General features: G+C 44.2%; 1 protein-coding gene across 1 annotated transcript; it reads left to right on the top strand.

Annotated features, from left to right (window-relative positions):
• The first annotated feature begins 1,167 nt into the window (after positions 1-1,167).
• Positions 1,168-24,439, top strand: LOC145342219 (uncharacterized). The gene is made up of 7 exons (XM_080187633.1): positions 1,168-1,295; positions 5,505-5,590; positions 10,026-10,302; positions 13,172-13,269; positions 14,588-14,705; positions 22,288-22,404; positions 24,149-24,439. The coding sequence occupies exons 1-7, from the start codon at positions 1,230-1,232 to the stop codon at positions 24,437-24,439; spliced, it is 1,053 nt and encodes a 350-aa protein (XP_080043759.1). The 5' UTR covers positions 1,168-1,229.
• Positions 24,440-24,683: the final 244 nt, after the last annotated feature.

Below are 24,683 nucleotides of genomic sequence, written 5' to 3' on the forward strand. Positions count from 1 at the left end.
TCTCAGTGCAGAAACAGGCCATTTGGCCGATAGAGTCTGTACCGACCACAATCTCACCCGAGCCCTATTCCCGTAACCCCACATAATTACTCTGCTGATCTCCTAACAGGTCAATTTAGCATAGCTGATCAACCTAACCCACAGATCTTTGGACTAAAGGAGGAAATCCATGCAGAAATGGAGAGAATATGCAAACTCCACATAGTGACCAAAGGCTGGAATTGAACTCAGATCCCTGGCATAGTGAAGCAGCAGTGCTAACCACGTGCTGCCCAACATCAACAGGAAATGTTAGAAAAATCCTTGTATTAACTCTTGGGTGATGACGCCCCAACTCCCCCATTAATCATGGTGACAACTACCCCTTTTCCCAGCTGCCCCCCAATACTGACCTCTCAGACCTGATTACCCCAGTGACTCCCAATCTGAGTTGATTCCATCCCCATCCCCTGATTTCCCTCTGCCCTTCCTGGACCAATGATACAGGGCCAACACCCAAAGAAAAGACAACCCTACAGTCTGGGCCTGTATAAAACCCAATTTGATGATAATTCCAATGTTCTATACCACCTCTAGGTAGGGTGCTGGGCAGCTGACTGCTGCTCTTTCTGTTAGGATCATTCCTGCTGATCACTGAACCTTTGCTTGGAAGGAAAGGAAATGGATACAAAAGGCAGCACAGTGGTTAGCGCTGCTGCCTCACAGCACCAGGGACTCATTTGATTTCTGACTCGGGTCACTGTGTGGAGTCTGCAAGTTCTTCCTGTGTCTGAGTGGGTTTCTCCAGGGTGCTCCAGTTTCCTCCCACGAAAGACGTACTGGTGAGGTGCACTAGCCATGCAAAATTCTCCCTCAGTGTACCCAAACAGTCGCCAGAGTGTGGTGACTAGGGAATTTTCAGAGTAACTTCATTGCAGTGTTAATGTACGCCTTACTTGCGACTAATAAATAAACTTTAACATATCTTTGACTCATGAATCAGACATTGCCCATTCATATCGAGGAGCTCGGTTGTGGGTGGGGAGAAACATGAGCCCCCGTTCTCTCCGTCATGGCAAAGTCCTTTTATGGACGTGGAAAGGGGCGGAGTTGGGATTTCAGCTGCCGGGAATGGCAGAGTTGCAACTCTCAGCACCACCTGTAGTCAGGAAGAGGTCGGAGATTTAACTAGCGGACACTGTTAGTTTGGAACTAACCCTATTAACATACGCGGCTATCCCAAAGAAAACATGCAGCCAGAAGCTTTGGATCAAGCTTTACTCAGGGGGAGGGAGCAGTGTCGATATTATCGCCCGGTGAGTGTGGTCCTTTAGGGAGGGATTTCTGTGCGGTGAGTGCGCTGACAGAGCTCAGAACTGCAACTGTTGTTATTCTCGTTCCCATAACAGCAATGGTCCCGGGGGTTGGAGCTGCTGGAACAAGGACAGTTAGTTGGGGGTGAAGTTACACAATTTGACAAGAACCTGGTGGTCGAGGAGTGGAAAAGAAGCTTATTAGATTTATTCATAGGCTTGTACTATTGCTGCTAATGTCAGTGCGGGCTTGAATACAGTGTTTTCTTTGTGAGAATCATAGCAGGTTGGACACTATAAAGCACACCCAATATTATCATAGGATCCTTACAGTGCCATTCGGCCCATCGAGCCTGTACCGACCACAATCCCACCCAGCCCCTATCCCTGTAACCCCACATATTTATTCTGCTGAGCCCCTGTCACTAAGGGTCAATTTAGCATGGCCAATCCACCTAACCTGCGCATCTTTGGACTGTGGGAGGAAACTGGAACACCCAGAGGAAACCCATGCAGACATGAGAAAAAATCCAAGATTTGTGGCTGAGTGAAATAAGCTTCTACTTATTCCATTGTCAACTATTAATCCAGAAACTCGGCTAATGTTCTGGGGACCCGGGTTCAAATCCCACTATGACAGCTGGTGAAATTTGAATTCAGTAAAAAAAATCTGGAATTAAGATTCTACTTTTAGTATCATAGAATTAGCAGGGTCAATACGTAGGATTTATAGGGATAGGGGCTGAATGGGATTGTTATTGGTGCAGAAGGAGCACTCAGCCCATCGAGCCTGCACTGATAACAATCCCATTCACACCCTATCCCTATAAATCCCATGTATTTACCCTGCTAATGCCACTGGCACTAAATGGATAATTTAGCATGGCCAATCAACCTAACTCGCACATCTTTGGAGTGTGGGAGGAAACCGGAGCACTCAGATGAAACCCACACCTTCACAGAAAGAATGTGTAAACTCCACACAGACAGTCACCCGAGGCCAAAATTGAACACAGGTCACTGGCACTGTGAGGCAGCAGTGCCACCATGCTGCCCATTGTAGAATGTCAACTTGCTCCATTATGATTTTAAAACATCGCACTATTAACATTTGTTTATTATATTTAACCTTCTACTTAGCTGAGTATCATTTATTTCATCCTCTATAAACTTTTAATTAAAAGTACAAAATTCAGTGCATTTTACTCCCCAGTTTGCTGTCTGTGAGAATAGTTCTGTGTGATTGGTTGCTTCCCCTAATTCATTACATCACTGTTGCCAGGTGGCTGGATATCCTCTTGACTGGGCTTCAGGTGGAAATTGGTGTTGAGGAAGAGGAAGCTCACACCAAAGAGGTTGCTCGATCTTCATGGGCAGGTTTCTTTGAAGCCAGTGTGGAGCCATGTTGCTTCACTGCTGACTCTGAAATCCAGGCTATAACCTTCAACATCACATAGGGCAGCTTTTTGGCAACCCAATGGAGAGAGTCACACTGCTGCTACTTACCATCTCTTTCCTTTCTGTTCCCGTTCTCACACAGACAAATCAAAAGGGGCCCCTTAAAAATCAATGGGATAAGAGTTGGAGGAGGAGAACTTGAAGTGAGTGTACCAAAGAATTTGATGATTTTAGCCCTACCACTGGGCACAGCCTCAGCAATGGAAATTCCAGTAATGGCCGTACCATCTTCTCCAAGAGGATTAGAACATACAGATGCATCAACAGCACTCCTTAACACCATTGACCTTCCTCTCCCCCATTCCCTTTTCCTTCCCCACTCTTTGTGCCTTCCCCCCTCCTTCTCCCATTCTTCCTCCCCCCTTCCCCCTCCCCCCTTCCCCCTCCCCCCTGCCACTCATTTCCCCCTCCCCCATTTCCCCCCACCCATGAAACCATTGTGGCATTGCATCCGGAGGGCCACACTCATGCTATTGACTTACATGGCTAGCTCCTTCCACAACCTTCTGCACATGTTGAGAATTTTCCTGTTCACACATGGATAAAGGGTGATTCTCATACTTTTCACCCCTGCCTGCACAGTAGGAGTTACAGCCTATGTGACTACCAGAATTGTTCTAAGCACAATGCACTTCCCTTTAAGTGATATATACTAGCTTTAATCAGTGCTGGCTAACTTTAAGGGTTGCTAACTACTCACAATATTGGAATCGTATTCCAGTTGGTGAAGGAGAGGACTATAGCCAATGTTTACCCAATCTCTCACTTACTGACAGTATAAAATATTACAGGTCAACACCTTCAAACTCAACTCAAACTCACCCCAGTCTCAGTGAGTGTCTCTTTATATCTGCTCAGGCAAAACTCCAATTAATGCCCCACATTTGGATAATAATTAAATATAATTGATATCCAATTACAAAATGGCCCTCTGCTCTAGTGCTCAGTCAACCGGAAACATGGCTATTGCTAGCTGGATGCTGAAATTATTGAAACGAGCCGGCAGCATGAAGTTTATCATCTATTTGTATGCTGGCAATGGATGTGGGTTAAACACACGTTGCAATTCCTGTCCCTCTTGACCCAGTTGATTCCCTTAGTTTGCCAAACTACAAGAGGGCCATCCATCCCTTGTTTTTCAGTTTGGCTTCCACCTTTATTGTCCAATTAACACATTCTGCTATTGTACCTTTGTGCCGCTATTAGCACTTCCTTAGTCTCTAATACCACCATTAAACACCTCCTTTGTTTTATGTTGTTGATATCATTGTCAGAGTCTCCTCAGCTCCGACCTATCCCTGAACTTCCATTCTGCTCCGTCTCCAACTATATAACTCAATGCATTTCTATCCCTTTGCAAAAGGGTCCAATAGACTCAAAAGGTTCACAAGATATAGGAACAGGATTAGATCATTTGGTCCATCAAATTTGCCCTGCCAGGAATGGCACTGTGGCACGGTGGTTAGCATTGCTGCCTCACAGTGCCAGGGATCCAGGTTTGATTCCCTCCTTGGGTCTTTGTCTGTGTGAAGTTTGCACATTTTCTCCACGTCTGAATAGGTTTCCTCTGGGTGCTCCAGTCTCCTCCCACAGTCCAAAGGTATGCTGTTTAGGTGCATTGGCTATGCCAAAATTCTCCCTCAGTGTGCCTGAACGGGCACTGGAGTGTGGCGACTAGGGGATTTTCACAGAAACTTCATTGCAGTGCGAATGTAAGCCTACTTGTGATTAATAAATTAACTTTAACTTTATTCAATTGTGGCTGAAATGCTCCTCATCCCCATTTTCCTGCCTTCTCCCCATAACCCTTCAACCCATTATCAATTAAAAATCTGTCCAACTCCTCCTTATATTTACTCCCTGTCCCAGTATCCACTGCACTTTAGGGTAGCGAATTCCAGAAATTCACAACCCTTTGGGAGAAGTTCCTCAAATCTGTTTTAAATTTGCTAACCTTTATCCTAGGACCTCTTGTTCTAGAATACCCCACAAGAGGGAGCATCTGCTCCACCTTTACTTTACCCATATCATAAGAACATAAGAACATAAGAAATAGGAGCAGGAGTAGGCCATCTAGCCCTTCGAGCCTGCCCCGCCATTCAATAAGATCATGGCTGATCTGTCGTGGCTCAGTTCCACTTTGAACTTCTTCACTCAAAGGGTGGTGAATCTCTGGAATTCTCTGCCCGTTGAAGTGGTGGAGGCTGCCTCGCTAAATATTTTTAAGAAGCGGGTTGATGGGTTCTTGATAAGAGAGGGGATTAAGGGTTATGGGGAGAGGGCGGGAAAGATCATCTTGTATACCTCAATTTGATTTCCCCCTTGTTCTTCCAAATTCCAGAGAGTACAGGCTTAAACTGTTCAATCTCCCTTCAAACGACAAACCCCTCAACTCTGGAATCAATCTAGTGGACCTCCTCTGAATGGCTTCCAATGCCACTTCATCTTTCCTCAAATAAGGGGGTCAAAACTGTGCACAATATTCCAGGTGCAGCCTCACCAATGCCTTGTATAGTTGCAACAATACTTCCTTACCTCTCCACAGATGCTGCCAGACTTGCTGAGTGTATTCACCATTTACCACTTTTATTGCAATTCCTGTGCTTGTTCTCAAGACCATTAGCCCCATTACGTTTGATTTACAATTTATATTCTGTGAATCAGGTTCAAAATAGGCACTCTCTTGTATTAACAATAAAGAGTGTTTGGTTTTATAATTGTGCTTTAATGAATTTATCTTTTGAACCCTAGCAGATCTCAAGTCCAACTTCCTGTAGTTCTCCAAGATATTCTCAATCCCGCCTGAATAAAACACTGGACACAGACAGTGGGATTCTGAGGTATTGAACGGTAGAACTAACTAATTGTTGAACTGTTTTATCTGGAGTGAAATATAAATGATTGGCTTAATGTAAGATAGCTGATCATGCAAATAGGTGTGACATAGAGAGCACTGCAATGATAAAACATGTACTTTTTTGTTGAATCTTTCGTATGTATTTTGTGTTGCTTCACACAGTTAGTAAAGGGTTAACACTGTCACCATATTCGCACACCGCCCCAGACTGCACAAAACATATGTCAACAGAGAAGTTATCAACTCAAAGCATCTTGACTACAAGGGCTCCACAAATCAGAATGAAGAGCATAATGAGTTGCCTGTAGAATAAACAACTTTAAGTGCAATGGCTCTGGGTAATTACAGTAAGAAGTCTCACAACACCAGGTTAAAGTCCAACAGGTTTATTTGGTAGCTCAAGCTTTCAGAGTCTCGCTCCTTCTGCAGGTGCACCTGGACTTTAACCTGGTGTTGTGAGACTTCTTAGTATGCTTATCCCAGTCCAATGCCGGCATCTCCACATTTTGGGTAATTAATCAGGAGCATTATTGCCATTGCCTAGTAGGGAATCTGGTTCAGGGCAAGCCATCCACTTTTCCCCAGTGCTAATGAAATTCTCCTAAGTTCAGTAAGGGAAACTCACCATAGATTGTCACATAATTTGCAGGAGATTCCAGGTCCACGTTGAAACCATTAATGTGTAATCAGATGGATCTAAGAGATCCCATTTGAAGGAGAGCAGGGAATTCACTCCGTGTCCTGAGCAGTATTCCCCCCATCTCACCAAAACTAGAGGGTGGTGAAGGCACTGTTTGGGAAGGTGGTAGAGGTCAGTTGCCTCATATCCTTTAGAAAGAGCCTGGATTGGAACTTGGCACATCACATGGGCCAAGTGCAGGTAAATGGAATTAGATGGGAGGTTTGGTGTTTCTCTTGAGTCAGTGCAGACTCGATGGGTTGAAGGGCCTCTCCTGCCCAGTATGATTGTAGATTTTATGACAATAGGATCATACAATCGTTTGTTACATGTTGGATCTTGCTGTAGGTAAAATTGGATGTCACATGTCCATGTAAAGTTAACTTTCATTTTATTTGTCCTGGGATAATGGGTATTATTGACAAGGTCAGCATTTATTGCCCATCCCTAATTGTCCTTGAGAGATTGGAGCTGCTTTTTTTAACTGCTGTAGTCCGTGTAGTGTAGGTACACCCACAGTGCTGTCAGGAAGAGATTTCCCAGATTCCTGGATTTTGACCCAACGATAGTGAAGGAATGGCAATATAGTTCCAAGTCAGGATGGTGCATGACTTGGAAGGGAACTTACGGGTGGTGGTGTTCCCAAACTCCCTTGCTCTTCTGAATGGTAGAGGTGACAGTTTGGAAGGTGCTGTCCAAGGGACCTTGGGGAGATGTTACAGTGCATCTTGTACTTGGTGCGCACTGCTGCCACTATGCATCTGTGGCGGAGGCAGTGAATGTTCAAGATGGCAGATGCCGATGAAATGGGCTGCTTTGCCCTGCATAATGCCAAGCTTCTTGAGTGCTATTGAAGCTGCACTCATGTAGGCAAATGGAGAGTATTTCAGCACACTCCTGACTTGTGCTTTGTCGATGGTTTACAGGTTTTGGGGAGTCAGTAGATGAATTACACATTGCAGAATTTGCAATTGCACAGTATTTATATGTCTGTTCCTGTTATATTTCTGGCCAGTCGTAACCCCAAGGATGTTGAAGGTGGGGGATTCAGCGGTGGTGATGCTGTTGAATGTCAAGGGGAGATGGTTAGATTCTCTCTTATTAAAGATGGCCATTGCCTGACACTTGTGTGGTGCTTCAGATATAATCAATTCATCTTAAAATATTTTGGGACAATTTAGAAATGTGATATGGTGCAATATAAACGTCAAAGTATTTCTCCCAGTGCCACGAGTGCAGAAATAGGAGGTTAAGGAGATAGAAATTAAGATGAGGAAGAAAAAGTGTTCCTAAAACAAGAGTCAGGTCGAAAATGAAGTAAAAAGTCTCACCACACCAGGTTAAAGGCCAACAGGTTTATTTGGAATCACAAGCTTTCGGAGCGCTGCCCCTTCATTGGGTGAGGTGGTCCACTCACCTGATGGAGAAGCTCCAAAAGCTCATGATTCCAAATAAACCTGTTGGACTTTAACTTGGTGTTGTGAGACTTTTTACTGTGCCCACTCCAGCCCAAAGCTGGCATCTCCACAGGAGGTAGAAAATACAATTGAGAACCAAGAGGAATACAGAAGGGTCAGAGGAAAGGTGAAAATTCACATTAGAGAAGTAAAGAGGGATCATGAGAAAAGACTGGCGGCCAACATAAAGGGGAATCCCAAAGTAGTAAAAGGGTGGTGAAAGGAGGAGGTGCAGATTAAGGGATTTACACATGGAGGCTGGGGCATGGCTGAGGTTTTAAATGAATACTTTACATTTAATGAGTACTTTACATTTAAAAGGAGGTAGATGCTACTCAGGACATAGTGTTAGTCAAGGAAACTCTGTCCCTAGAAGTGTTTGAAATTAATAAGGAGGAAACAATGAATAGACTGTGGGTACTGATAATTGACAAGACACTGGGACCGATAAGATGCGTCCAAGAATATCAAGAATGGAAATTGAAGGGATGATGTTTTTCAAGGTGTTTAAAGTTTATGTATTAGTCACAAGTAGGCTTACGTTAACACAGCAATGAAGTTACTGTGAAAATCCCCTAGTCGCCACACTCCAGTGCCTGTTCGCCTACATTAAAGGAGAATTTAGCATGGCCAATGCGCCTAACCAGCACGTCTTTTGAACTGTGGGAAGAAACCGGAGCACCCGGAGGAAACCCATGCAGACACAGGGAGAACGTGCAGACTCCACATAGACAGTGACCCAAGCCAGGAATCAAACTCGGGTCCCTGGCACTGTGAGGCAGCGCTAACCACTGTGCCACCATGCCGCTTCCAGTCTTCTTTAGACTCAGGGGAGGTGCCAGAGGACGGGAGGATTGTAGACGTCAAGGTCTTGTTCAAAAAAGACAGTAAGGATCGCTCCAACAGGCTGGTCAGTTTAACATCAGTGGTGGCAAGCTTCTAAAACCAATAATTCGGGATAGAATTAGTAGTCACAGGGAAAAATGTGGGTTGATTAGGAAGAATCAACATGGATTTCTAAAGTGCAAGTCATGTTTAACTAACTTGCTGCAGATTTTTGAGGAGGTAACAGAGAGAACCTTCAGTTATGAGGACAAATTGGAGAAGTTGGACTGTTCTGCTTGGAGAGAAGAAGGCAAAGAGGAGATTTGATAGAGATGTTCAAAATCATGAGGAGGCTGAACAGAGTAGATAGGGAGAAATTGTACTGCCTCCGAAAAGGATCAAGAACAAGAGGGCACAGATTTAAGATGGTTTGTAAAAGAAGCAAATGTAATGTGACAATTCTTTTCTCACACAATGAGTGATTCAGGTGTGGAATGCACTACCTGAAAGTGTGGTGGAGGCAGGTTCAATTGAGGCATTCAAGAAGGCATTAGATGATTATTGGAATAGAAACAACGTGGAGGAATATGTGGAATTAGCAGGGGAATGCATTAAGCCGTAATGCTCATGTGGAGAGCCAATGCAGACACGATGAGCCAAATGGCCTCCTTTTGCCCCATAACAACTCTGTGGTTCTGTGAAACGCAAATTCTTTCTTATGACAACAGCTCAGAGTTCACATGGTGGCAAAGAACCTTGCCCAGTGCCTGCACATGCCAAAGGTAGTCTGAAATAAAGGCAGCCATTAGGTAAGGTTGCTTACTGATGACAAATCCTCAAAAAATGTAGGCTCCTACTTTTACTTACAAGTTGTAGTTTTAATCGCCATTAATTTTCCATTAAATTATCACAATTAGCAACTTTCCCATTATTGCCTTTGCTCTCTGGAAGACTCGACTTCTCATTTAATATAACCTAGATCCACATTACAGAGACATTACTGTGTAGAGTGAGCCACAGTAAGTGGAAAGTATTACTTAGCTAGTAAGTAGTGAATACATATGTCAAAATACCTGACATGTTTAGCTTGGCAATAGTTACACAATAAAATGTTATTTTATGACTTGTTCTTCATATTGACCAAGATTGATTTCCAACTGGCCAAGCCAGTTAAGTGCAATCTAGGACAAACCCCTGTTAAAAATGAAGCATATTTTGCAAGAAAACTCGAAGGTTATAGATCTACCATTCAGAGACACTACTTTACAAGAAAGATGCATTAGTCAAACATGGTTTGTTTTTAATATCATATAAAAAAGCCTGTCACAATTCGCATTCCATCAGCCTTAGCAAAATATTGCTACTATCTACAGATAGGTTATATTTTTCCTCATGGACATAATATAGTCCTTTAAATAGTTTAACAAGGAAGCTGTTAAATGTCTCATTTATTTCAGTGCCTGCAGTAGTAGATCAAGTTCTGAAATTTACAACGCGGGCAAACAGCTTTCTCCCAGTGGTGAGAATGTCTGTGCAGCAAATCGATATGGAAATTCGTCTGCGAGAAATATGCAGTTAATTCTATTGAAGTCTGAAAGCAGAAGATGTGCCCTTACAGACAGTCTGAAAACGGCTTGCTGTGTGTTAAAAGAACAGCAAGAACGGATGAACAAGAAGAATATGGAAGCGGTCAATCACAGTGCTATAATCGACAAGATGATCTTAAAGCAAAAGGTACAATAAAATCACATTCATATATCTCTGCACTCACTCAATTATAGAATTCTTACAGTGCAGAAGGAAGCCATTCTGCCCATCGAGTCTGCACTGACCACAATCCCACTCAGGCCCTATTCCCGTAAACCCATATGTTTACCCTGCTAATCCCCCCTGACACTAGGGTCAATTTAGCATGGCCAATCAACTTAACCCGCACATCTTTGGACTGTGGGAGGAAACCCATGCAGACACGGGGAGAATGTGCAAACTCCACACAGACAGTGACCCTAGGCCAGAATTGAACCTGGGTTCCAATTGGCAGTGCCAATCGTTGTGTTCCCCCTTCTATCAAAGGATATATATTCATTTTGAGCAGCAGAAATGAAGAAGCTGAGAGGGGAAGAGAAAAGGCTGTGGGTGGAATTTTCCATCTGCACTAACTGGAAAATCCTGCCTGAGCTCAATGCATCTTTCCATGGTCTACCCCTGCCTGCTACGATTCGCGTGGTGGGTGGGACATGAAAATTTGCCCTGAATGTCATTTGAAATGTTAAGTAAGGTTGGTTAGTAGTACAGTGCTCGAAAAGAGACATGTTATCGAAGCTTTTCATTTTGCACTCATCAGGACAAGAATGCCAAATTTCAAACAATCACAATTCATACTAAAGGAGAAATAGGTTGTCGATGGGTGGGTTGAGGCGTCACCATGGAGAAAGCAACGGGAAACAGTGATTGGTCCTGGATGGATTGTGGTTGGTGCAGACTTGATGGGCTGAATGGCCTCCTTCTGCACTGTATGATTCTATCCCATACAAAATGTCTCCATTGAAAGTTGTTACAGAATCAAAATTGCAGCAGCAGGAAAATGTTTAAAATAACATGAATGCCGATTGCTGCGTTTCTTTATTTTCTTTTATGTGTTTACTTGGACATAAAGGGGGCTGTCATTGTGCTAAGATTCTGAGGGGAGGTGTGGGTGTTATTGTGTTAAAATTCTGAGAGTGGTGGGGGGGAAACGGCTGTTAACATGTTGAAACTCTGAGGGCTGCAGGGTGAGGCAATCTGAATGTCTCTCACTTGCAAATGGATAATTGAACATTAGAGGGTGCAAGTACAATGGGAGCAAGCATGCTTCAGCAAACACACTCCCGGATCTCTCCTTCGGGTTGATTATTGCACTCAAAAGGGATGTTTGAGAGTTAATCTGAAATAAAGACAGCAGTCACATCAATCTAAGATTCCATTCTTCAAGACAAGGGACCAGGAACTGTGGTCAAATTATTAGTGAATTATGCAGAGATAAATTTCCTTAAAGCACAATGTGTGAATCGGATGTCAATGTACACAAATCAATGAAAGGCAATTGTTGTTTCTTTTCCCACACCTAGTGTGCACAAGGCAGATTTGGTTCAGTCGTGAGGCTTTTCCTGGAATAGATCACTAGTCTGTCGCCAGCAGCTTATAGCTCGCAGGGCGCCACTCTAGATCTGACCAGGAGTCTCTCCGACTCTTACCATCCTAGCCATGTTGGAAGGATTTTGCAGGTTGATACATTCATAATGTTGACTATGTAATGAACACACTTTCCTTGGCCATCAAGTCCTGGGGTGGGACTCGAACCCTGAACTTCTGGCTCAGAGGCAGGGAGGCTACCACTGCGCCGCAAGGCCTCCCATTAAAAGGCAGCGGACAGCCACAAAAAGATTTGATTTGATTTATTATTGTCGCATGTCTTAGTATACAGTGACAAGTATTGTTACTTGCACAATATACATTCAAAACATACCATTCATTGAGAAGGAAGTGAGAATGTACTGTTACAGTCATAGCTAGGGTGTAGCAAAAGATCAACTTAATGCAAGGTAAGTCCATTCAAAAGTCTGATGGTACCAGGGAAGAAGCTGTTCTTGAGTTGGCTGGTATGTAACCTCAGATTTTTGTATCTTTTCCCCAATGGAAGAAGGTGGAAGAGAGAATATCCAGGTTGTGTGAGGTCCTTAATTATGCTGGCTGCTTTTCCGAGGCAGCAGGAAATGTAGATAGAGTCAATGATGGGAGGCTGGTTTGCGTGATGGGTTGGGCTACATTCACGACCTTTTGTAGTTCCTTGTGGCCTTGGGCAGAGCAGGAGCCATACTACGCTGTGATACACTCAGAAAGAATGCTTTCTATGGTGCATCTGTAAAAGTTGATGTGAGCTGTAGCTAACATACTAAATTTCCTCAGTCTTCTGAGAAAGTTGGTGGACTTTTTTAACTATAGTGTTGGCATGTCCATATGAAATGAGAAAGAATTTTTTCTGCGAGTGGGTTTTAATCATTTAAATTTTGCATTCCAGTGAACAGTGGAATGTAGTCAAGATGGAGTGGGGCAGATCTTTGGTCTGCAAGGGAGTCAAGGGTTAGCAGGAGGTCAGGTAGAAAAGTGGAGTTGAGGGCCACAACCAGCTGTGACGTTAATGAATAACAGAGCAGGCAAATGGGGCCAATGAGCCTGCATCTGCTTCCAATCCTTATGTTCCTGTGATCTATCTTGCAGCTGTCTGTATGTCTTTATTTAAGCAGATATGTTTCAGGTGATATTTTTAGTTGGAATTGCTTTAGAATAATCAATACTAAGTCCAAATAGGTCCAAATAGGAGGCCCAAACTACCTTCCATAGGTCAATTAACATCTTACCAATACTGGCATATACACAACTGTTTTCAAAGGTTGTTTAACTGCTTTGATGTCTTACCTCGTACCTATTGATGTTCACATTATTTAAATTGTACATTGTGGCAGGGCGAAAATACCAAATGACAAAGAAAAACCTGCCCAGTAAACGTGATGGAATGGTATGGGTGAGGGATTCTGTGTTAAATATTCTTTTCATTTATCACCAGCTACTAGAGAATAAGATGAATCTGCTTCATAAGGAGGGGTTGACCCTCCAGGGAGTCCAAATGGATGACACTGATCAGGAGAAAGAATTCCAGGATAGGTAAGTAGGCCAACAATTCTGCACTGTAGCACATTTTTGAGACAATTTTCTTATGGTTGAAAATGGAATCAAGGTGACAGTCTTAAAATAAATGTATAACTAATCCTGTATATTCAGAAACAAGACACGAGCTGCCATGGTTCCGCCCTAATTGTGTTCCCTGGTGCGAATGTCCTGGCTGATTTTGACAGGGTGAGAATTGTAATGCCAGAGTTTGCCCACACAACTGCCACCCAGAGTTAAGAGAAGGACTGGACCTGGTTAGAAGGAAAGAGGGAAATCAAGTGATACGGCAAATCGAGTGGGTACATGGTATTAGGTGGAAGGGAAATACCAACACAGATCAGTTGGACCAAATGGCCTGTTTCCGTGTCATCATTTCCATGTTCCATGGGGGACATCGATGTGGAAACTGACACCAGCAAGGTGGGGAGTGAGGGGCAGTTATCTCAGCTGGCTAGATGGGTGCACAGAATAATGTCAACAGAGTGGCTTCAGCCATCCTAGTGCTGTGCTTGGGGCCTACCTCCTTACCTTATCTGACATGGATATAATGACATGAGCCCTGATTAGCAACCCTCAGACAATAAGCATGCTACATAGAGACAGAGAGGTGGCAACATGCACTAAATCATTTCTCAGGTAGCATTAAGAATCCATAGAATTCCTACAGAGCAGAAGGAGGCCATTTGGCCCATGAAATCTGCACCAACTCTTCTAAAGCGCATCACCCCCCTACCCTCCCTACCTTCCATCACTTCCCACCATCACATCCCCATAATCCCGAACATTTAACATGGCTAATACATCAAACTCACATATCTTTGGACATTAAGAGGTGATTTAGCATGACCAATTCACTTAACCAGTGCATCTTTTGGACTGTGAGGAAACCCACGCAGACACGGGAAGAACGTGCGAACTGCACACAGTGACCCGAGCTGGGAATCGAACCCAAATCCCTACACTGTGAGGCAGCAGTGCTAACCACTGTGCCACCGTGCCACTCATATATGGTTCCTCACTGAGAGTGTGTGGTTGGAAATTGAGGTTGACTCTTAATTGCCCTCTGAAGTGGCCTAGCCAGCCACTCAGTTATATGAATCGCTCATAAAGACAGCTCACCACCACTGTCTCAAGGGCCGCTAGGGATGGGCAATAAATGCTGGCCAGCCAGCGACGTCCACGTCTCACAAACGAATAAAAAAAACCCTTGTGACTTACCTCTTCCATTCTGTGACCGAATCTGAAAAACCAGTTGAGGTTGTCTAAAGTTACTGAGTAACACGTTAATGACTGACACGTTAATTATTGACAGGATCTGGTGCTTAGAAGGGGAAATTGAAAATGCAAATCATAGACTGGAACAGATGGCTTGGAAGAGAAGAGATCACTTGGCTACAGCATCCTGCTACCTGGGGGACGAAAGCAATGAGGTGGCTATGTTTTTAGACAACTTGAATAAACTACTAATTTATTTCATTCCACTGCAAGGCTTAAGAAGAGAAAGACAGACATTTCTGTAGCCCCTTCCGTAACCTCAGAATATTTCCCAATCCTCTTGAAACTAATGAAATACCTTTAACTATTGTAACATAGTAAAAACTGTCAATTTGCATAAACTGATAGTCATCGGATTACCTGCTTTAGATGTTCTTGGAGGGATTGGCCTGGACACCAAGGCTGTTTAGCCCACTCTCCTTCAAAACAGTGCCACCTTTTATTTCTATCTGAGAAAGATAGAAACTAGAAGCAGGTGTAGGCCATTCAGCCCTTCGAGCCTGCTCCACCATTCATTTTGATCATGGCTGATTATCAAATTCAATATCCTGATCCCACCCTCCCTCACATCCCTTGATTCCTTTAGCTCCAAGAGCTATACCTAATTTCTTCTTGAAATCACACAATGTTTTGGCCTCAGCTACATTCTGTGTAAATGAATTCCACACATTCACCACCCTCTGGGTGAAGGAATTTCTCCTCACTTCAGTTCTAAATTCTTATTCTCAAACTATGACCCCTACTTCTGGACTCACCCACCATTGGGAACATTCTTTCTGAATCTACCCTGTCTAGCCCTGTTAGAATTTTATAAGTTGCTATGAGATCCCCTCTCACTCTTCTAAACTCCAATGAATATAATCCTAGCCAACCTAGCAGACACCTGAGGCCGGAATAGAACCCAGGTCTCTGGCGCTGCGTGGCAACAGTGCTAACCACTGCATCATCGTGTCACCCTGTCTCACCTTGTTTTTGTGCCCTCTCTAGAGGGCAGACAGGGCCCGAGTTTAAGAGCCTACCCAAACGGTGAGAACAACCCACCTTTTATAGGGGGAGGTGATGGCGTAGTGGTCTTATGGCTAGACTATTAATCCAGGAACTCAGCTAATGTTCTGGGGACCCGGGTTTGAATCCCGCCATGGCAGATGATGGAATTTCAATTCAATAAAAAAATGTCTGGAATTAAGAATCTACTGATGGCCATGGAACCATTGTCGGAAAAACCCGTCTGGTTCAGTAATGTCCCTTAGGGAAGGAAATCTGCTGTCCTTACCTGGTCTGGCCTACATGTGACTCCAGAGCCTCAGCAATGTGGTTGATTCTCAAATGCCTTCGGGCAACTAGGGATGGGCAATAAATGCTGGCCAGCCAATGACGCCCATATCCCATGAATGAATAAAAGAAAATCCTTCAGTACACCACAGGAGTGTCAGCTTTGACTTTTTTCTCAAATCTCTGGGGTGGGTCATGAACCCACAACCTTCCTGCTCAGAATCGAGAGTACTACACTGAGTGATGGTTAACACTACAACAGAGGGAGCTCAGCCCTGAGGGTGGAGCTCGTTCGTGGAAGGACAGATTCCAGTTAAGCCCCTTAACATTGTAGAACTGATTCTGTCATTCACTCTTCCAATGGCCAGACTTTGCAACAAGTGCTTTGCATTCCTTAAATTTACCCTCATGTATCTTTAGAAAGCATTCTTGAGGTTTAACGGCCATTCTTATAAAATACATTTTCTGAGGCTGTTACGTGCCACATGAAATACTTTGCCTTAATTTTTTTATTTGATATTTCAACTAAACGTTTCCAAATTGGCTTTCTGTTGGGCATATGTCACATTGTTCCACAATGCCCATTCTTTAGGTACTGCGGTATGTATTGAATATATATTGTGAAACATTTTCATAGTTGTAAACCAAACCGAATAGAATTATTTCTATGATCCTATGTTACAGGAGTAAAATAGGACTATTGTAAATGTATAATGCAAGAAATTCAGGTGTAAATGGAGATTGGCAAGATGGATACAAGATTGGGCAAAAGTTCAGGTGTAACATCCCAAATTCCCATGTCTATCTTACCAGAATAACAACTTCTGGTATTCAGAACACCTTTCATGAATGTTCTATAGCAGCAAATGGCTTGGTTACGTTGCTGCCTTTTCTTTAATTTGAGGGGATGTGGTGAGGCAAGTATTGTCATTGGACTAACATTTTGGACACCCAGGTGGTACAGTGGCACAATGGTTGGCACTGCTGCCTCACAGCGCCAAGGACCCAGGTTCAATTCCAGCGTAAGGTGTGTAGAGTTGACATATTCTCCCTGTGTCTGCGTGGGTTTCCTCTGGGTGCTCCGGTTTCCTCCCACACTGCAAAGATGTATGGGTTAGGTTGATTGGCCGTGCCAAATTGCCCCTTAGTAGCAGAGTAAGTTTGTTTATTTATTGGTGTCGCAAGTAGGACATTGCAATGAAGTTACTGGAAAATCCCCTCGTCGCCACACTCTGGCACCTTAGTGGATACACTGAAGGAGAATTTAACATGGCCAACGCACCTAACCAGCAACTTTCAGACTGTGGGAGGAAACTGGAGCACCCAGAAAAAATCCACGCAGACACGGGGAGAACATGCAGACTCTGCACAGACCCGGGAATTGAACCTGGATCCCTGGTACTGTAGGACAGCAGTGCTAACCACTGTGCCACCATGCCACCTAAAATACATGGGATTAAGTGGAGAGGGTCTGTTTGGGATTGTTGTCGGTGCAGGCTTGATGGGCCAAATAGCCTCCTGTAGGGATTCTATGATTCAAATGCTGTGGGGACCCGGGTTCGAATCCCACCATGGCATAGTGAAATTTGAATTCGATAAAATCTAGAATTAAGAATCTACTGATGACCATGAAACCATTGTCGATTGTTGTAAAATCCGTCTGGTTCACTAATGTCCTTTAGGGAAGGAAATCTGCCATCCTTACCCGGTCTGGCCTACATGTGGCTGGTTTTTAAATGCCCCCTTAAAGGTAATTAGGGGTGGACAATAACTGTGGTCTAGCCGGCAATGCCCACATCCTATGAAATAATAAAAAAGTCATACAGACATGTGTTTAATACATATTGTGAAACACATTAACTTAAAACATTTTTGTGGCTGCAGTAGGTGGTTACCATTTCCAGTGCATGAGCTCGCATGTCGCAAATTTATTCATTCTTAGCTCCATTGAAGCGACCTTGGCCATGTAGCTCTGCTGTGTTCCTCAACAAGGCCATAATCAACTTAGAGGGACAAAGAATCCACTTGCGAGCTAGAATCCCTACACTGATAGAACACTTGGTATCAAGTGACAGTGGATCTCACAGACAGAAAGATCTCCACAGCAGATGCAAGGAAACATGACCACAAAGCCAGTTCTGGCTATCTGTCCGCTATACCCCGACACACCAGCACCAATATCCGAGCCTTGTAAAGAAGCTACCAGAGATGTCCACATTACTGTGTGACCCTTAAAACATTCACTCTGACAGGGACTGACTAGATGTGCAGCATGGTGACGCAGTGGTTAGCATTACTCCCTCACAGTACCAGGGATCCGGGTTCAATTCCTGGTTTGGATCACTGTCTGTGCGGAGTCTGCACGTTCTCCCGGTGTCTGCACCAGCTTTCCTCCCACAGTCCAAATATATGCTGGTTAGGTGTACTGACTGTGCTAAATTCTCCCTCAGTGTACCCAAACAGGCGTCAGAATGTGGCGAATAGGGGATTTTCACAGTGACTTCATTGCAGTGTCAATGTAAGCCCACTTGTGACACTAATAAATAATAAAAAAAAACGCACTTAGGTTGGACATTTTTCAATGAAGTATTTGGCATTCTAAAACAAAGTGTAATCATCCTTCATGTCAGTCTTGGCTGCTGTCGTTAGGGTTTCACTGTGTCGTGTGAAGTCCCTTCTAAGGAGACACAGGGCTAGGGTCTGGTTTTCCTGTAACCTCCCCAGCAGCCCAACCTGTAGACAACTGTTATGGTATCACTACACACGCCACACCCAGAATTATTATGGGATTTCAGACAGCGCAGATTCTTTGTGCATGTCCAGTTACTTATTTCCTGTGTTTGTAAAGGAGGTAGATTTATTTAAATACACAGATTACTTTTTAAATCAGTACAGTATTGATACTTAGGATGGGATTTTCAACCTCCTGGGATTCCACCTCTCATGGCCACAGCCAGAGATTTTCAGTCAGAGCTCTCAATGTGTGCCAGGAGTAATGAAACGGAAAATTTTGAACTTTATTTCTTAGCATACTTTTCCAGTCGTTGAGACTAAAGCTACAGAGTTTAATTCTCACGCTCTTGTGTTTCTCCCTCCTGTATTGCTGGCCTATCAGTTCCAGTCTGCAGGGTTGATGACCCACGGCCCTCATGGTGACCTCTGACACCTTCTGGAATGTTCACTCACATGCCGCACTCTCTTGTCAAGTGTGTTCGATGGATGTTAATGGATTTATCGCAAGAGCACCTTCCTCTGTATTCCAATCCAATTCTCTTCCCACACCTAGAGATACATCAAGGCAGATTTTCATCCATCTCCATGGTTACTAATTCCTGGAACAGATTTGTTACCAGCGCCTTATAGCTTGAGAGGTGCCACTCCATATCAAGCATGGCTGACTAGGAGTCCCTCCCACTCTGCCAACCACTGACATGTTCTGAAGAATTTACAGGTTGACGCTCAACCTGTTTGATCGTGTTATGAACGCACCTTCCTTGGCCATCAAGTCCTGGGGTGGGATTGGAACCTGGAGCTTCTGGTTCATAGTGACATTACCACTGTGCTACAAGATCTCCTCATTGGCCTTGTACAGCTTGGGGTGGCACAGTGTCACAGTGGTTAGCACTGCTGCCTCACAGCACCAAGGGCCTGGGTTCAATTCCCAGCTTGACTATCTGTATGAAATTGCACATTCTCTCTGTGTCTGCGTGGGTTTCCTCCGGGTGCTCCAGTTTTTTCCACAGTCCAAAGATGCGCAGATTAGGTGGGCTGGCCATGCTAAATTGCCCCTTAGTGTGAGGGGTTAGCAGGGTAAATAAGTGGGGTTATGGGGATAAGACCTGGGAGGAACTGTGACCTGTGTAGACTCGATGGACCAAATGGCCTCTTCCTGCATTGCAGGAATTCTATTAAATCTATGATTCTTGGCTCCAAGACCGCAAAAAACTATAAAGGGTTATGAACGTAGTCCAGTCCATCATGCAAACCAGCCACCCATCCATTGACTCCATTTATACTTCCTGCTGCCTTCGGAAAGCAGCCAGCATAATCAAAGACTCCATGCACCTCAGACATACCCTCTTCCACCTTCTTCCTTAGAGAAAAAATACAGAATTCTGAAAACACGTACCAACTGACTCAAGAACTGCATCTTCCCTGCTGCCATTAGACTTTTGAATGGTCCTATCACACATTAAGCTGATCTTTCTCAACACCCTATCAGTAACTATGACACTATATTCAGTTCCCTCACCCTTCCTTCTCCCCCATGTAGTCAATGAACGGTATATTTTGTCTGTAACAGCTCACAAGAAATAGTGCTTTTCAGTGTATCCCAATACATGTGATAATAAATCCATTTAGTTCCCCTTCCTCTGTATATGTACTCAGCAGGTCTGACACCATCTGTAGAAGCTCTGAGAAAGAGTCATGTGGACTCGGAACGTTAAGGCAGACCAGCTGCATTCTCCCAGTATGTTTATAAAGTTTATTTGTTTATTAGTCACAAGTAGGCTTACATTCACAAAGTAATGAAGTTACTGTGAAAATCCCTAGTCGCCACATTTTGGGTACACTGAGGGAGAATTTAGCATGCCCAATTCACCTAACCTGCACATCTTTGGACTGAGGGAGGAAACCAGAACACCCGGAGGAAACCCACGCAGACAAAGGGAGAACATGCAGACTCTGCATAGACAGCGACCTGAGCCAGGAATTGAACCCGAGTCCCTTGTGTTGTGAGGCAGCCATGCTAACCACGATGCCACCGTGCCGCCCATGTTCTGTTTCTGCCAACGCTGGGTGGAGAGAGGAGAGGAGGGGAGGGGAGACGATTACCTCCGTCTTGTTTAAAAAAGACCTCAATCTTAGGGCCATTATCACACAGGACTTAAGTAAACACAGCAGGCCCGGACATGTTAATTCTGCTCTCTGAGGCACAGCCGGTTTGGGTCATGGACTGTTAGCGTTTGCAGATTTATCATTCAGCAACTGTTTGAGTTTCAGCGTGCTAAGTAAAATAAATAATCTTTCTGGAGTGCTTTCCCAACCGCGCTCACTCCAATCAGTTTGGAAGGAACGCATCTGAATTCCCAAAGTCTACTGAAAGGCGGCAAAAGGATTCGGCAGGGCTGAGCTGTGGTATGTGTCTGTCGCGTGTATATACAATCATGTTGGTTCTGAAAGGAAATATTCACCGTGTGGTTGGCAGTGGAATGGTTTGCTGTGTTGTTAAACAACCAGTTACCGCAACAGGTTTGAACTTGATGTCGAACAAGGTGGATCTGATGATCGCAGAGATAGTTCGGGGGATGGGTGGCTGAGGGGGCGTTAGCAATTGAGGGAAAAATCACAGTCACCCACATGCAAACAGCAGATAGGACTATAACTTGTTGTCTAGATTTGCATTCCAAACATGTGTAGATTCTCCAATCAGAGGTTGCCTCTACAATTGCAATAACATTGCCTGGATAATGCAAGGAATGCAAATATTTCAGACAGAACTATGATAAAGTTTTGTATGTCGTCTCTTGCAGCTTGTTAAATAGCGACTTAGACCCATGGAAAAGTTGCAGCACAGAAGGAGGCCATTTGGCCCATGCCAGCCTGAGATGCCTGGGTGCCCTTCCTAATCGCACCTTCTTGCAACTGGTCCACATCGCTGCAGCTTAAAGCATTAACTTAGTCTGAAAATTACTGTCTCTTTTATCTGCTCTGTGCTTAAGGGATGCTTTTGCTCCATTTTTATTCATTTGTGGGACATGGGTGTTGCTGGCTGGCCAGCATTTATTGCCCATCCCTAGTTGCCCTTGGTCAGAGGACAGTTGAGAGTCAACCATGTTGCTCTGACTCTGGAGTCACATGTACGCCAGATAAGGTAAGGATGGCAAATTTCCTTTCCTAGAGGACATTAGTGAACCAGATGGATTTTTCTGGCCATCGTTTCAAGGTCACCAGTAGAGTCATAATTTCAAATATCTTCTTTATTGAATTCAAATTCTACCATCTGCCGTGGTGGGATTTGAACCTGGTGTCCAGAGCATTAGCTGAGTTTCTGGATTAATAGTCGAGCGATATTACCACTCGGCCTAGACTTGAGGCAGCTCGAGAGTGAAGATCCTTCACATTTTCTGCACGTTATTTAGTGTTGGGATGGGTGTGGGATTGTTTGATGGTGAGTACCATGGCTTTAAGCACTCTGTGTCACTCGTGCACCAGTGAACCGCATTCCCACACTGTCCTCAACATTTCTGACCCCTCCCATGATCCACATTTCCACTGGCCTCTGTTGCATGCTTGCTCCGATCAGCCTGTGAATTATATTGTGGGTGACTTGTGTTTGAAGAGTGGTCTCCAGCAGGTGGAGAAGTCAGTCAGCACTGGGAACAGAAACTTATACAAATGCCCTTTCAGAAATTTAGAGTCATTATTCTCACTCAGCCATGACATGTTGTCCATAAACTTTAGGCTGAACAACAGTCGCCAAACTATTTGTGCACTCTAAATGACTCACTGGAACACTGTCAAGAGATCGACTGGAGTCTCAAGGAAGAGGGAAGAGGAGATCTCGACAATGTTATCGACGTAAGTATTAAGGCTTAACCTCATTCATTGAGTCTGTCCTTTAGCACAGTTAAGTATAATCTTCATACCAACTCATTGGCAAACGGACTGAGGAGAAAGAGGTGTATCTACCATTTAGGGTATTTTTATTCTAAGAGAAAAGTAAAGTTCATTTATTGGTCACAAGTAAGGCTTAAGTTAACACTGCAATGAAGTTACTGTGAAACTCTCCTAGTTGGTACAGTCTGGCACCTATTTGGGTCAATGCACCTGACCAGCACGTTTTTCAGAATGTGGAAAAAAACCTGAGCACCTGGAAGAAACCCACTCAGACATGGGGAGAATGTGCAAACTCCATACAGACAGTGACCCAAGAAGGGAATGGAACCCAGGTCCATAGCGCTGTGAAGCAGCAGCGCTAACCACTGTGCCACCCACACAACTTCTCTGAATATCCGCAGGGGTGCACCAATTATCTTGCAGCGTGGGTGGCATGGTGGCACAGTACTTAGCACTGTTGCCTCACAGCGCCAAGGACCCAGGTTCAATTCTGGCTTTGGGTGATTGTTGGTGTGGGTTTCCTCTGGGTGCTCTGATTTCCTCCCACAGTCCTAAGATGTGCATGTTAAGTTGACTGGCCATACTAAATTAACCCTAATGTCACGGGGGTTAGCAGGGCAAATATGAGGGGTTATGGGAGTGAGGCCTGGGTGGGATTGTGGTCAGTGCAGACTCGATGGGCCAAATGGTCTCCTTCTGCACTGTAGAGATTCTCTGAACTTCAGCTATATATGATGTTTCTCATTCCTGAATGTTATAACAGGGCCAGAATTATAGAATAGCCACAGTTAGGACTGGATTACAGTTAGAACAGAGCCAGAGATAGGATGGGGCCAGAGTTACCACAGGAACGCAGTTAGGACTGGACCACAGTCAGGGTGGGAGATCCACAAATCACCAACCAAAAGCTTGAGGCCAAGAAAACAATGAAGATTTCTAAGCAACCTCTAATATGTGTATGGATTTTTTTCAATCGTATGGCCAATGGCATCACAATGGAATAGATGATTGAGGACTGGAAAATGAGGCAGAAATCACATGCTAGTCTCTTACAAATGTGCAAAATGTATGATCTTTCTGGCTAATATGAATATTATTTTAAAATTGTAGATTTAAATATGGAACAGCTAAATTTCCCATCTGTTGAGATGGAATTATTGGGCAGCACAGTGGCACAGCGCCAGGGACTCGGGTTCAATTCTGGCATTGGGTGACTGTATGGAGTTTGCAAATTCTTCCCCTGTCTGCGTGAGTTTCCTCCCACAGTCCAAAGATGTAGAGATTAGGCTGATTAGCCAGGGTGTGGGGTTACAGGGATAGGGCGGTGGGATGGGCCTAGGTGGGATGCTCTGTTGCAGTGTTGGTGCAGGCTCGATGGACCGAATGGCCTTATCCTGCACTGTAGGGATCCTACGATGATGATTATATGATTTACCGACCTAGATTGGGTCTGAGGGAAGTTTCACATACAACAGAGTTTTAAAAGGGGAAGATTACATTTTACAATTAATTTTTCATACCTGTTCTTCATATTTTGTGTATTTTTGTGAAATTCTTGTTTGTTTCGAAGGCTTGGCAGTAGTGAATGTGTCTGACAAGAAAAGCAGTGTCTGCTCAGCCAGCGAAAAACTGAAGAATTTACAAGATTTTAGCAGAATTAAAACAATCTGTTGTTGTAACTCACTTTGATTTCCGATTATCGCAGGAAGATCACCTCCAAGAGTTGGCACCTCGCCTTGTTGGTGACGAAATGGGAAAAGCATCAATAAAGACCCAGATATCAGACCTCCATTCTGAACTATTCCAAACCAAATGTGAGAGCTACGAGCTGAAAAAGCAATGCCTCGAGTCTGAATCGCAGCTAATGGCCAGTAGAAACGTAAGATTATGTAGAGGTCGCTTGCGTCAACAGCTCCACGCAAGGAATACGGTTAAAAGCAGCCTAGCTCCACACTGGGCACCATTGGATATGAAAGCAAATGCATGCGAGGTGTGATGGAGCACTATCAGGGGGACAGAAATCAGCTCAACCCCGGCCCAGAGATTTGCTCCCGGGATGAGTGCACATGGATTGGGGAATTCCCAACTGTAAACCCAACCTTTAAAAGCGATGGCTCGCAGTTGGGATTTTCTTTCCAGGCAGTGGAGGTGGGGTATGCAGTACTGGATTGGAAGCTGGTTGGGCCCACCATCCTTGGAGTGAGTGCAGTAGCTGCCAGGTATAGAGGTAGGCTGGGCAG

The sequence above is a fragment of the Carcharhinus amblyrhynchos genome, chromosome 1, assembly GCF_965287045.1.
Source record: "Carcharhinus amblyrhynchos chromosome 1, sCarAmb.v2.hapA, whole genome shotgun sequence".
Classification (NCBI taxonomy): Eukaryota; Metazoa; Chordata; class Chondrichthyes; order Carcharhiniformes; family Carcharhinidae; genus Carcharhinus; species Carcharhinus amblyrhynchos.